Below are 15,581 nucleotides of genomic sequence, written 5' to 3'. Positions count from 1 at the left end.
CATCTCTCTCCTTCATGAGTTACAAGCAGCTTCTTTTTTCGGAGCTGCTAATAAAATGATGTATGTCTTCCAGGAATGGCGGTGGACGCAGTGGCACTTTTTGCGCTTGCACCATGATAATGGAGATGGTGCATCATCACAACATGGTAGACGTGTTTTACGCCGTGAAGACTCTGCGGAACTCCAAGCCCAACATGGTGGAGTCTATGGTTAGTGTGCAAATTATGTGAAGAACTAATGAGTGGTGCTTGTTAATTCCAGAATGAATGACTTTAGGTTCAGTCAGCATTCAGTCAGGTCCTTTGAACATGTAATCTATTTGCCAATCGACATAATTCATGGCCCAATCGAATAGGCCCCTTGACATGTAATCTGTTAGCATTTAAGTCAGAGTATATAAAGTGTATTTGAATTTTGCAAGTATTTGATGTTAGCTTGCTGTTGTTTGCAGGAGCAGTACCGGTTCTGCTATGAGCTGGCTCTGGAGTACCTGGACTGCCTGGAGGTCAGATAACACCAGAGCTCATGACCTGATCAACACTAGTTCCATCTTCTCAATCTCAACTATCCTATTTCCTGTCGCTTGGGCCAATCTGGCCTGTCTGAATGAGCCTTTCTTTCATCCAATGAGAATGCACATCTGTGTCAAGAGCAAGACTGCAGGACTTGGCACATTTATTTTACCTTCAACGTATATCGTCCTCTGTGCATTTTGTTTTGATGTTTTCTCCGATGATGGGACTTAATGCCAGATATTCCTGCCAAACGCTGGAGGACATTGACGAGATTTTACCGACGTTAAGATGACAACATGCATCTTTGATCATGAGACTGGCACAGAGCTCCACCTCTCTTGACCTTATATGCCACACAGGAGAAAAACATGTTGCAATCTAACAAAACCATGCAACTGTGATTGCAACAGTAAAAAAAAATGGGTGATATTGTGTTTGTACATTATGTGTATTGTTATGCTCTGTAAATTGGTGTGATCTACTGTAATGATGCACCTGATTTTACCAGGAAGGTCTTGAATGCGAGAAAGCGATGGTTAATGAAAATGTTGTTTTCATTAAATTACTTAAAGATGATGTGTGAAATATTTTCAATGTTTATATATTTCTGGTATCCCAGCTTAATATGCAGAGTCAGCCATAAGTAATCCATGTTTAGTAATGGCATTTTCTAAACATTGCTCTATCGGCCTAGCCAGCCTGACACAGCAACATTGGTTCAACTAATGGTGTGAGTTTTGGGTGGGATTAGCTGTTTGTTCCAGCCAATGGCAGATGGGGCAGTGTTCGAGGAACCTTTTTAAAAATTGGACTAACCTAACTGTGACAAGTAAATAAATATTTCTGCCACAGCGTTTTAGACAAACATAGTTTTTGCATACATTATCCCTCCTATGATATTGAAAAATGGCACCTCCCTTTGGTATTCGTGGTCATTTTTTATCGGAAGGGTTAGATGTGTAACAGATTTGTTATGATGATAATGATACCATTTCTTTTTCACTGAAGAACAATTGCATTTCTTTTGGAATTGTTTGCTATTTAGTTTTTATTTACATGTGAAATTCAAAATGTACAAATAAGCAAATAAAATAAAATAAATTCATTAGTTGAAACATGAAGAAAATATGAGAATGTGACAAATTATAGATATATTTCTGCCATCTGGTGAACAAAATATTAATAACATGACTTGAAAACAATGTCATGCCAGTAACAGCCAGCAGACAGCTGTAGTCACCTACTGTGTAGTCTGATGGCTTGTTGTAACCTAATTTTATATTTTATCGCAAGGTATGCATTTGGAAATATGTTTAGACATTATCAAACTATTATTATTGGTAAAAGTGTCTTTTGAAGATTTATTGATTGTATTTGACAGATAAAAAAAATGCTCTGTTTTTTAGTCTTACCTATTCATTTTCAATGGTCTGTAAATTTTGACCGCAAAATTTGTGTGCTTTTTTTTTTTTTTTGCGACCACTTTTTTTCACCCAGTTTCTTTTTTTATATATTTTTTATATTCAGATGTCAAATGGAGGAAAAAATCACCAAGTCTTGTACTGCTCAGATATAGAAAACCATTTTTATTAAATGAGGACAATTTATTTCAGTAAAAGATGACAGAATACCATAGGAGGGTTAATAAATAACTTTCAATATCTATGGAACAAATACATCACATTTTTGGAAGTTATAGTTATTCATTCAAAATCCACTTGGTTAAAAAAGTGTTTGAATGAGCATAACGTCTCTGAAAACAGTTATTATTTTTTGTCAGATTCTGTTTGGTGACACTAGTGGTTCAGAGATTACACGCTTCATCTTTAAATCAGGATGTGAGTATTTTGACAATGCAAGAATTTTGATGGTGGTTTTAGAAACCATGGTTTTTGGTTTATTTCTTGTTTTTGTGTGTATATAATATATATTTTGCAAAAACAAAATTGTTTCTAGATGTTGTCTTTAACGTGCCAACTCATTTTTGAATGCGTGTGTGTGTGTGTGTGTGTGTGTCTGAGTGCGTTTGTGCACGAGACTGCATGTGAGGTGGATCACTCATGGATCTGCATGCCTGTTACACATTTTATTGCAATCCATTGTGACCGTCTGTTTTGGTCTTCTAATGCCAGTTGCCCTCTGTCACTGAGCACAGAAAAAAGAGAAAAAATACGCAAATATATGAAAGAAATGAAAAAGCTTCTATGGGAATAAGGTGAGGCACTCACCAAAAAGTTGCTTTTTATCTTTGTATTTATTCATTGTGTTTTATTTAAAAAAATAAATAAAATGTAACATGAAAGAATAAAACATTCCAATGTTGCTTATATCTCGTTGTTATTTTTGTCATTTTGTAATCGCTTAAGGTTTTCCTAATTTAAATACCCATAGGGGGAAAAATGAATCTCTGATTTCGTTAATATCTCAATTGTCTTTCCAAGACAGCAGTTAGATTACATGGAGAGCAAATGTTCTACTTAAATGCTTAACAAATGCTCACCTTACACACATACATTAGACTGTTGGAATAACATTGGTCTAAATTTACAGAACCCCCCCCAAATCTTATGATGAGCTTGATGTGTTTTATGCTGTCTTTAAAAAGCACATGATTCAGACTCTGTTTGCTCTAAATCCCTGCATTCATTCCACGATGCTATGGCAGCAAGTACTAGGAAAAAAAACTTTTCCTCTATCTCCTTCCGTCACAAAATACTGATCTGAAATGCAGGTGGCGCTCTTATTTAGCCAAGCACTCACCATGTGAAACTTAAAGAGTTCCATAAAAGAGTGATTTCTCTAAAAGAGTTATTTTCTCTAAAAGAGCAATACGCAGCTGGTGTTGAACGTCCTTTCAGGACATTATAAAGATGCCCTTCCGCCCCTGCGTAGTTCCTGGATGCGGTAGAGTGCTCTCTGCTTCAGACGGGCACAGGCGTTGTCTAGTGTGTCTGGGTTGTGATCACACCGAGGCAGCGTTTGTAGATGGTTCATGTTCTTACTGCGAGAGCATGAGCATGGCAACGTTGCAGTCGAGGCTTGCTTTCAACAGAAAGCACGCCACTCCAGACGCCCCGCATTGCTCGGAGAGCGCGGCGTCTGACGCTGAGAACTCCCCTGGGCTGCCACCTTCGGGCCTGCATGCCCAGGCTGAGGCCGACGCTCAGGTGTCCGATATGCTTGCCCGGGCCGCCACCAGCGTGGGGCTGGACTGGAATCATCCGTCCTCCCCACAGCCATCGCGGTTGGATGACTGGATCCGCTCTCGCTACCCTCGACAGCGGAGCGGCCCACAGGTACACGCCGATTCCTCTGGTGGATAGGGCTGTTGCCTTCCACCTATGCCCTGAAAACCCTACCACCTGGCGGGGTCGCCATGTACTCCCCTCCAAGGCCTGTAGGATAATGTCGTCACTGACAGCCAAAGCCTACAGTGCTGCCGGACATGTCGCTTCCACCCTACATGCCATGGCCCTCCTGCAAGTCCACCAGGCCAAGGCACTCAAAGATCTGCACGGGGGTAGCCCTGATTCCGACGTGCTGCAGGAACTGCGCTCAGCGACCGACCTCGCCCTCAGAGCCAAGAAGGTCACAGCGCAGTCACTCTGGCAGGCGATGGCCACACTCGTGGTCCAGGAATGTCATCTGTGGCTGAACTTGGTCGAGATGCGTGAGGCCGACAAAGTGCGCTTCTTCAATGCCCGTGTCTCCCAGTTCGGCCTCTTCGGCGACACTGTCGAGGACTTCACCCAGCAGTTCTCCGCGGTGAGGAAACATATATCTCACATATTCTGCCCCGCCGCAAGCCTGCTGTTATGGGCCATGCCCCTTCTGCTCGCTGAGGTCGTCCTCCTGCGGCAAAGAAACGCCCTGCTCCACCTCAACCCGGGCCCAGCTCTCAGCCCACGCGTCGAGCACCCCGCAGGAAGTCAACGCCCCCCACCTCCCGGACCCCCTCGAGGACCCGTAAGGCTCCCAGGCGCTCCTGAGGCGATCGACCCAGGGACCAAGACATTAGCTCCGGAGCAGGTAAGCAGACTGCTCTGTCCCCCGGTGGAGGGCCGGGAGGAGAATCTTTTGTTTTTTTATTTCATAAATAAAATGTATGTTTTTTAACTTAATTTATTAAATTCGGGGCTGCGGTACCCACATTCTCAATAAAAGAGCTATTTCCTTTGTCTCTGGGTCACCTGGCCCGCAAATGCCGTTCTCACGGCACTCTGCCGCCACACCTCAACAGTCCCAGCATGCTGGACGCGGACCCTCCGCCCTCAGCCACACGACTGTTCCCCGGCCGGCCGGTTCTGACGAGTCCAGAGGACGCCAGTACAGGACTTCCTCCTCAATCACGAACCCGCCCCCTGCCGGGAGTGCGGAGCAAGGTAAGTGCTTTGAGTCTTTTCTCAACACTAGATCCTCAGAACGCGTCCGCATCTCTCGACGCCATACTACCTGCTCCGTCCCGCCGTGTACGTCAAAAATAATCATCCCTTTGGTGCCCCTAGCACGGAGCTTGGATGCATGGCTTTCACTTCCCAACCCGTCACGCTGGCTGGCCCGGACCATCCGACTCGGTTACTTAATTCAGTTTGCCAGGCCCCCGCCCCATTTCAGGGGCATACGCTTCTCCGCAGTACACGGCGAACATGCCAAATCCCTGCACGCTGAAATCGCTACTCTTCTACTCAAAGATGCGATAGAGCCTGTCCCTCCAACCGAGATGAAGAAGGGTTTCTACAGCCCTTACTTCATCATACCCAAGAAAGGCGGTGGCTTACGACCGATCTTAGACTTGCGAGTTTTCAACCGGGCCTTATACAAACTCCCGTTCAAAATGCTCACACAAAAACACATCTTATCTTGCGTCCGGCATCTAGATTGGTTCACAGCGGTAGACCTGAAGGAAGCGTACATTCACGTCTCAATTCTGCCTCGACACCGACCCTTCCTACAGTTCGCGTTCGACGACAAGGTATATCAGTACAAAGTCCTCCCCTTCGGCATGTCTCTGTCCCCTCGCATCTTCACGGAAGTCGCAGAGGCAGCTCTTGCCCCGCTCCGAGAAGCCGGCATCCGCATACTCAATTACCTCGATGACTGGCTCATACTGGCCCACTCCCGAGAGTTACTATGCACTCACAGAGACCAGGTGCTCAAGCACCTCAGCCGCTTGGGGCTTCAGGTCAACAGAGAAAAGAGCAAACTCACCCCGGTTCAGAGTATCTCTTTTCTTGGCATGGAGTTAGACTCAGTCTCAATGTTAGCACGTCTCACAAACGAGCGTAAGGTAAGACCCCCTTCCCACGATGCATGTAAGGGCCCCAGCCGCTTTGGCTCTATGTGGGAAACATAGAGTGAAAAGAGGCCCAGCTAGGCTCGGCCCGTTCCCAGATTGGCAAGCGTCACCTTGTTCCCCTGCTTAGGGTAACCAAAAGGGTTTCAACGTCTTTAATGGGGCATTGGGGAAGGGTACGTGCAGTCTGATACAACTGGTCACCTGCCCGCTCTTGTGTCAGCAGTACATGTACACGGCTCAGCGTATGGCGTGATTTGAATTGGACCCCTAGTGTCGCTTCTTCGACACAACGTCCATGTGAGTGACAGACGGGGAATGTCTAGGTTACGGATGTAACCTCCGTTCCCTGATAGAGGGAACGAGACGTTGTGTCCTCCTGGCCACATCGCCGAGCCGAGCCACAATGTCTCGTTCCCTCCATCAGGGAATGGAGGTTACATCCGTAACTTAGACGTTTCACAGCATCAAAATGTATAGTTGCATTCCTGAGAATGAGAGCTTCTGTTTAATTATAGGTATGTTATTTAGTCTGTGTAGTCTCATGTGGTTCTGTGTTTGTCCTATGTTGTTTTATGTTGCACCATGGTCCTGGAGGAACGTTGTCTCGTTTCACTGTGTACTGTACTAACTGTATATGGTTGAACGACAATAAAAACCACTTGACTTGATTATAAGACTTGACTAGTCTGGTGCTTTTTAAAACACTTTTAAATTCATATTATTATACAGTATCTACATCATTTCTACATCATCTCAACAATATCTCAAACTTTCCTCAAATTTTCATACATCATCTTGTATGAACTCAATCTTAATTCATCCAAGACCAAAATATCTGAGCCTTGTTATTCTCATGAATTGTATGGATCTATATAATGTAACTCTACATACAATAGTATTTCGAAAAATGAGAACTTCATTGTCTTCTGAGCCATGATTGAGCAATAATCGAGCAATAACATTTTCCTTGGGTAGCAATTATGAGTAATTAAATGTCAACAACAATAAAATAAATTAGTATAATCATCACTTGACCTCTTAGTTGGTTTGCTTTTCATTAAATTGAATATTTGTCATACTGGTAAATTATCAGATGGTACTTGACAGAGAACTATCATTATTGATAGTATTATTATGCTTTTCATAAGGCTGCAATATTGCAATAAGTCTCATACCTATGGCTTATCTGACCCCAGTTAATATTACTTTAGATGACTTAGATATTGTATTGTTTTAAAGCACTAATATCTCAGAACAAGCCGAGTCTTGACAGGTCACGACACATAATATAATCCAATTGGCCTCTCACGGTTCAGTGTTTCAATATAAAATCTAAATCAATTTGCACAGTCGCATGCTGACATGCCTTAGCGGTGTTTGTTTGTGATTATTAGATGGCTCACAAGCTTCAATGCACCGCCCATGAGGGTGTTACTCAGGCTACAATAAGGAGCAAATCTATCCAACCTGTGATTTCATTTGGTCTTATCATTTAATTAGACATGCTTTAATGGGCTTTTTATCAAATCGCTGAACAGGCCGGTGGCTTTCAATGCTGGTGATGGATGACTCTTACTGATGTATTGATCTTATTCTTATTTCCCACTGTGAGTTTATTTACAAATGTCTGATACGGTTATATAAATGACTGCTCTCAGCTCATCACACAACATTTATCTATAGATACCAACATTCTTGCAATAGGGGTCAGCAACCTATGGCATACGTGTCAGAAGAAATCTTATATTGCATAAAGAAAAAGTCTGTTTTTAGGTCCATTAAAATCTTTTGCATTGTGACATTATTTACGAGATAATTAAGCATACTCAGTCATTCTCATTCCCGTAATTTGGAAAATTATCATTACAGTGATTCGAAAAAAAGCAAAACAAAACAATGAAATATTATTAACTTTGTAAAACATTTATACAATATGGTAGAATTTGTTGTATTTACATTAAAGTTACTTTAATTAAAATATATATATATATATAATAATTTGTATTGTATGATCTTTTGCATTGTGACATAATTTACATGATAATTAAGCACATCTGATTATTAACATTCCTGAAATTTAAAAAATGATCATTCTCACTACAGTAACACACACAAAGAGATATTGTTACTTTTTAAAGTATTTATACAACATGATAGAATTTGAAGAATTGACCATAATTTATGAGAAATTAATTAAAAATATATATTTTACAGTAATTTTTGACTGTAAGATATTTTGCATTGTGACATTACTTATATGATAATTAATGAGTAATTTTCATAGCTGTATTTCTCACTACGGTAGCAAGAAAAAAAAAAAAATAAAATTAGATATTACTTACATTTCAAAGTATTCATACAACATGGTAGATATTTTTACATTTACATTTATGCATTTGGCAGACACTTTTATCCAAAGTGACTTACACTGCAATTATTACAGGGACAATCCCCCCGGAACAACCTGGAGTTAAGTGCCTTGCTCAAGGACACAATGGTGGTGGCTGTGGGGTTAGAAGATATGACCTTCTGATTGACCTTCTGATTAACAGCCCTGTGCTTTAGCCACTACGCCATCACCACTCCGTATTATGGTTTTGGTTTTATATGGTAAAATAAATCCGTATTATAATATGGTTTTTGTATTAACCATAATTTCTGATAATTTAATTTCAATATATATATATATTTTTTTTTTTATAAATGTAAGATGGTCTGCATTGTGAAATTATTTATATGATAACTAAGAATACCCAATAATTGTAATTATTTTCAACTTTTTTTCAATAATAAACTTTGTAAAAAATGTTATTATCAAAATTGTAATACAATATTATATTTATTATACACTGGCGACCACAAGTTTGGAATAATGTACAGATTTTGCTGTTTCAGAAGGAAATTGGTACATTAATTCACCAAAGTTCCATTCAACTGATCACAAAGTATAGTCAGGACATTACTGATGTAAAAAACAGCACCATCACTATTTGAAAAAAAGTCATTTTTAAACAAATCTAGACAGCAGCGTCACTCCAACACCTTATCCTTGAGGAATCATTTGATCATTTGATACTAGAAAATCACTTGCCATTATATCAAACACAGTTGAAAGATATTTGTTCATTAAATGAAGCTGAACATTGTCTTTGTGTTTGTTTTTGAGTTGCCACAGTATGTAATAGACTGACATGTCTTAAGGTCAATATTAGGTAAAAAATGCCAAAAAATAAACAGCTTTCTCTAGAAACTCATCAGTCAATCATTGTTTTGAGGAATGAAGGATATACAATGCTTGAAATTGCATTTTAAAGATAATTTTGTAAAAATCCATAAACAATTAATGAACATGCACCTGTGGAACGGTCATTATGACAATAACAGATTACAGACGGTTGGCAATTAAAGGTCACAGTTATAAAAACTTAAGACACTAAAGACATTACAAGAAAGATGCCCAGAGTCCCTGCTCATCTGTGTGAACGTGTCTTAGGTATGCTGCATGGAGGCATGAGGACTGCAGATGTGGCCAGGGCAATAAATTACAATGTCCATACTGTGAGACGCCTAAGACCGCACTACATGGAGACAGGAAGGACAGCTGATTGTCCTCACAGTGGCAAACCATGAGTAACAACACCTGCAGAAGATCAATACATCCGAATATCACACATGCGGGACAAGAACAGGATTCAACAACAACTGCCCGAGTTACACCAGGAATGCACAATCCCTCCATCAGTGCTCAGACTGTCCACAATAGGATGAGAGAGGCTGGACTGAGGGCTTGTAGGCCTGTTGTAAGTCAGCTCCTTACCAGACATCACCGGCAACAACGTCGCCTATGGGCACAAACCCACCTTCACTGGACCAGACAGGACTGGCAAAAAGTGTTCTTCACTGACGAGTCGCAGTTTTGTCTCACCAGGGGTGATGGTCGGACTCGCGTTTATCGTTGAAGGAATGAGTGTTACACCGAGGCCTGTACTCTGGAGCAGGAACGATCATCATGGTCTGGGGCGGTGTGCCACAACATCATCGGACTGAGCTTGTTGTCATTGCAGGCAATCTCAACATTGTGCGTTACACAATGCCCCCCCCCCCCCATTATTCCATTTCTGTTAGTCTGTGAAACTTGTTCAGTTTATGTCTTAGTTGTTGAATCTTTTTATGTTCATACAAATATTTACACATGTTAAGTTTGCTGAAAATAAAAGCAGTTGAAAGTGAGAGGATGTTTCTTTTTTTGCTGAGTGAATATACTGTATATATTACCATATTGAGAATATATAAAAATTTTGTACTGAAATTACTGAATTTAAAAAAATACTGTATTAGGGGCTGTTCACATAGGATGCATTCTTGCCTTCTAAAACAGCTGGATAGAGTGCAAGTGAATCCAAAAGGAATGTTCTGGAGACGTATTTTTCTAAGTATAACTAGGACTATTTTTGATGTTGTTTCTTTATGTGGGTGTAAAATGTGCTTCATTTTCTTGAAGCAAAATGCATTTGAAATGTGATCTGAACATGTTTTCATTAGATTCACTCCTTGTGGTTTGACCACCAAATCCTTTGAGTCAATGTTTGTAGATGTGTAATGTCCTGATATTACTACAGCTTTAAGAAACCACCAAATTAATTACCGTTTCTAGCGCACAGAGCTCTGTTGTGTGTATTGGAAAGATAGAGCAGCACACGGTGTCTGTTTGAGTGTGATTACAGGAACCTGGGCACTCTTTTGCATCTCAAACAATACCTTCATCTACAAGGCCAAGCTTCCATCATCTCCTGTGGCTATTAATATGATGCATTGTGTCCTGTGTGTAGCATTCTTTCATAATATTCCACAAGGTTTGCACTCAATGACTTCTGTGCTTTTCATAAATCATTGCTAATGCTTTCTTCTACCTACTGATACACTTTGAGCTTGCAAAACTTCAGACACTTCATTGAATTCGGCAACAGGATATGATGTCATGATGTAGTGGTATTAGACTTGCTAGGGCTTCTGTTTTACTTATTAATAAGTAATAAGAAATTAAAACGCATAGAAATTATTAAAATCGACTCCAATTTTCTGCAACACTCCAAACCATGCGACTATTAAATTTGTATTCTTTGTTTTGAGCCAAGAGGTCAATCTGTGATGTTTAGATCCTTTATTGGTTCCACATATTTCACAATACAAAATTATACACAGAGATTGTGGAAACAAGCTTTCTTGTATGTAAACTACAATGTATGCATTCAAATCAATTGTTCATAAACATTACTATTGCATTCAATGTTTTCTATTTATTAATTATACCATGGTCTGTTCGAATACTCGATTCTGACTGGATGGAATGTGTGGGATAAAACTGTTTAATGCAAAGGTAGTTCCAGTCAGTTTTAATCACCGTTCTATATTAATGCGCCTACACTTCAGTCCTCTGTAATGGCACATTGCAAGAGTTTTATGCCTCTGTTTATATGAACTCCAGACGCGCTTATAGTATCAGAGCTGGGATTAACCATCACATCACAAAACAACTTCATCAAGTCATGCAGTGCCATCTTTAAATCAACTGTGAAGCTACTGGAAACACAGGGCAAGACAACAGTGTTCATCAGCCCTGTAAACTCACCCAAAGCACTTGTAAGGAAAGTATGGTTTGACATTCAGCTGTTTTGCACGGAGGTGGAGAGAAGGTAACCGGGACCCCTCAAATGATTCTTTTGCTGTCCAGCAAGACAAGGCAAGACGATTTATATTGAAATATGCTAAACATAATTTAAAATGGCTGCCCTGCTCAATATGTGCACCTATAACCGCTAGAGGGCGCCCTGCGATCACACATTACTGACTGAAGTTCTGAATGGAGATTGTTTCATAACACGCAGCCTTTTGCTGTTTTGAAATCAAGCAATGCCACATTGCGATTTTATTCTTAATTCAATCAATCGCACGGCCTTAATGGATACCATATGGATGTCTCAAAGGTCAAAGTCTGGAGGATTAGAACATATTGGATAATTTTCTCTTCATCATGTACTGTAAGTGAAACTTTTACAACAGTCATGTCAGCAAGACACTTTTTCCTCATTAATGTTCAAATGACAACAAATAGGAATTAAATATTACATTTTCTCAGGAGTGCCAATCCTTCTACATTATGTGGCTATTATTATTATTTCAGGATTGAGTATTTCAATTCACAGTTTTTAAAAGAGTGTTTGGTCTCCAAAAAAAAGTCAAAATTTGCACTGTAACTAATCAATGCTGGCAAGAGACCATGGTACAAGCTATAATCCACGGCTAGGTATGCTTTAAATACTTTGAATGCACATCGCGGAGACAAACCCGGCTTCACGTCAGGTGGTTCTTTGCCTTCATGTTGTGAATTAAAATCGGTTAGAGCACACCTAGCCATGGATTATCCCTTACTTCTAAAATATAAAAATGGTCATAGATATTAAAGTAAGCTTTGTGTTTCCCATGCAGGAGAGGTTCTGTTGATAATACATTCAGTGTAGACATTTCATTTCTCATCTAACTAAAAGCAGTATTAGATATGATCTTGCATTACTTGATCCACCATGTCCCTCTCTGAATATATATGTCGGTAAAACTATTCGCCTAAGCATATGAAGATATGCATAATATCTTTATGCATATCTGCTAAACATAAATCTGCTAAAACATCCTCGGGGAAAAATCAATTAAATTATATAATCAGACAGTTACAATGTATATGTCTTGAGGTCATAAAATTACCATGAGCTGTGGAGACATTAATAATGAAATATTACAAAGAGAAGCTTTCTGGATCAATAAGCTTCAGGTTCTTGTCCCAGCAAATTAAAATGAAAATTTCAATCTTATCTCTTTTTATCTGCATTTCTATATGTTTTCCAGCCTAAATTTGTTTAAAAGGGAACTTCAAAAGTATAGATATATAGACATGTGACAGATTTTCCTAACATTTTATATTCTGATATAATTCATCTGGATTTTCTTATATTAATAGCTTTTGTGGAATGTTTTGGCTACTATTCAAATTCTGATTTTGTGGATTTTATTTATTCAAATATTTGTTCATATAACATAACGTCAACATTATCATGTTATGACTCCGGCTCCAGTCATGATCACACAGGCGGTGTCCAGGTAAGCTCAAATTGGGAGATTCATCTGCCAGAGGACCAGTGCCAGAACACATCTGACATCATGCATTCTTCCGCAAAATACTTGTAATTTTAAGTTTCAACCACAGATGTCGCTAGAGAGCACAAAGTTACGCAGTGTAGCATTAAGGTAGAGGTCTGCGCAGGACTGTTTTTTCCATCCTGCACAGGAACGCTCCCGCTGAATTTAACTCCATGTTCACCCGCTCTCTGCCTGCAGTGATTTTCTTCGTTCTCGCAACCGCATATGTTTTCCAGATATAGCAAAAGCCATACAAATAGACAACAACTGTATACAAAGAACATTACATTTTTTTCTGTTATTGCTATATCAGATGACGCCAATCATACCAATTTGACTCGTCTGAAGTTAGTTTCTTAACACTAAATTGACCATTTTCTAGTTCGAGTTTCATATGCTTTGATGACATAATGTTAGCTTTGCACTGCCATTCTATTAAAGCCCCATTGACTACCTGGCTGCCTACGCTAAATATTGGATAATTTAATACACAATCTGTGTGCACATTTATTTTCGTTATAAAAAATCAACTATTATCCATTTTTATTTTTATTTTTTGCATTCATTGCTTAATAAAATAAAAAAAGTGATCCACATCGGATGTTTCAGGCTATTTTTTTAGATCAACATCTCATGTAAGTACCGTCCACTCACGACTTCAACTCGGAAATGTAATCCCGTGCCACAAGAAACCTAATCTGGTCCTGACACAGGAATGCAGACCTCTACTTTAAGGTTCTGTATACATGAGTTGATCAATAATTTAATTCGATTTTGAGATCGAATAATAAAACAAATTTATGAAAAATTTCGGACTATTCATTATACAATCTGATCGATCAATTTACTTCAGAGGACTTGGAATATGTCACAGAAGTCACATTTTATGACACGTTTTGGTGCTTTTTAAAGCTTTGAAGTGAGTCACTACTAGGGGTGGCCTATATATTGGTAGCCATGATAAACCGGTAGAAATTTGACAACCTGTATACATTTTGGATTATCGTCACTATCGAGGAAACACAAAATTGCCACAGCAGAAATGTGTAAAGCACTTAATATGTACGCATTACACATTCTGTCAGATAAATGGAGGAAGCGGAGCGACTACTCATTCCTCAAATTCATTTGAATGAGAAGACGAGAGGAGATTATGAAGGAAGCAGTGCGATACGAAGCAGAACACAGCGATTTGCAAGGTTTGTGTATTGTGTATGTCGATATATCCATGCACGTGTATATCTCAGTGGTCAGGGCTTCACTTGAGACTGATAGAAATAATGAAACACAGTTTTTCACTGATAGATGCACATGCCATTAGATAAAATGCTGTGTTTTGTGCGAAACAAAATGCTGAAACACGCAAGTGCGTGCAAGTATTGAAGTTATCCCAGTCACTCTATTTGTGCTCTTGTGACAGAAAAAGTGCAGATCACACCCGCTGCTCATTCTGGTTTCTCTTGATGTTAAGTAGGTTTTTAAAATACACATCAAATCCCTTTCTAAAATTCAGTTTGAATTATGTTTGATATCAGGAAACAAACCAACCATATTTTCCTTCAGAAATGTTATATGTTCTTTATAGAGATTATTAAAAACACAAAGAGCCTAATTAAGTGTTTTATTTATGGATTTTTATTTATATGTTATCTTTTTGCAGTGCTTTGAGAAGATTGGAGAAGAATTTCTAGGATCAGTTATTTTGGGCAACAGAGGATTCAGGAGAGTGTGCGGGCAAGTCTTTTAATTTTTGCCTTAAGGTTCTTGGATTTTTCAACACACTCAGTGTCAAGTTCGTGCTCACTGGTCGCTCTCTCTCTCCTGAACTGATGCACTGGTGCAGATTTTAAGTCTCCCTCTGCCATCACTATAACAAGAAACAGGTGTAGAGATAATTACAACCCAGGTGAGGAGCCTTACTTCTCTCTCTCTCCTGCAGACAGACACATGACCACACCCCCATCGCCACATATCACGTACATCAACGGTCGCTCCTCCCCCTCCACGTCATGCGAGAGCACTACCCCCAGCCCTCTGTCCGATGCATCTGTCTGTAAAATAAAGGAATGGGAGAAATTAGGAGCATATAAAAGCGGCCCCACACAAAGAGTGGATTTTTTTTTAGGAAAGCCTGATGGCACGACTGGAACAATTTCAAGCAAGATAAGTCAGTGGGCTGGTGACATCAGAGTAAATAGGCACAAACCTTAGTAGTAGTAGACCAGCCCCAGAAACTGTCTCTCCTACTTTTTGGTCTTTGGCTTTGGACAGGCCGTGATCGCTTTTGTTTTGTTAACCTGGGCTCCACCCTCTCATGGACTACCATCTCAAAAGGCCACAGGGACTGCCTCCCTCCATGATTTTAGGAAGTTGAGATGGTAAACTTGACATGCCCCACCCCGATCCGTTTGCTTAACCTCAGAATCGAGATCTCATAATCGCCAACAACCCAATCTCATGATAATTCATAAAAATGTTATGAGTTGTCTATTTCGTATAAGTTCGTTTCTATTCATTTTTACAATTTCATTGCGTGCAAATGCCCGGATGTAAGCGTGAGTTTCACGCACATGGCATTA

At 39.8% G+C, this 15,581-nt stretch overlaps 1 protein-coding gene across 1 annotated transcript in view; it reads left to right on the top strand.

Moving 5' to 3' along the window:
* The window catches only part of LOC127619505 (receptor-type tyrosine-protein phosphatase U-like), a 432,480-nt gene extending 429,754 nt beyond the window's left edge, over window positions 1-2,726 (top strand). Inside the window, exons 30-31 of the mRNA XM_052092344.1 lie at window positions 74-209; window positions 452-2,726. Coding sequence (XP_051948304.1) covers window positions 74-209; window positions 452-514 — 199 coding nt within the window. The 3' untranslated portion in view covers window positions 515-2,726. The remainder of the gene's footprint in view (window positions 1-73; window positions 210-451) is intronic.
* The last annotated feature ends 12,855 nt before the right edge of the window (window positions 2,727-15,581 follow it).

The sequence above is a fragment of the Xyrauchen texanus genome, chromosome 26 (genome assembly GCF_025860055.1).
Source record: "Xyrauchen texanus isolate HMW12.3.18 chromosome 26, RBS_HiC_50CHRs, whole genome shotgun sequence".
In the NCBI taxonomy this organism is placed as follows: domain Eukaryota; kingdom Metazoa; phylum Chordata; class Actinopteri; order Cypriniformes; family Catostomidae; genus Xyrauchen; species Xyrauchen texanus.
Note: the sequence above shows the minus strand (reverse complement) of the source record. Positions and strands in the feature narration are given on the sequence as shown.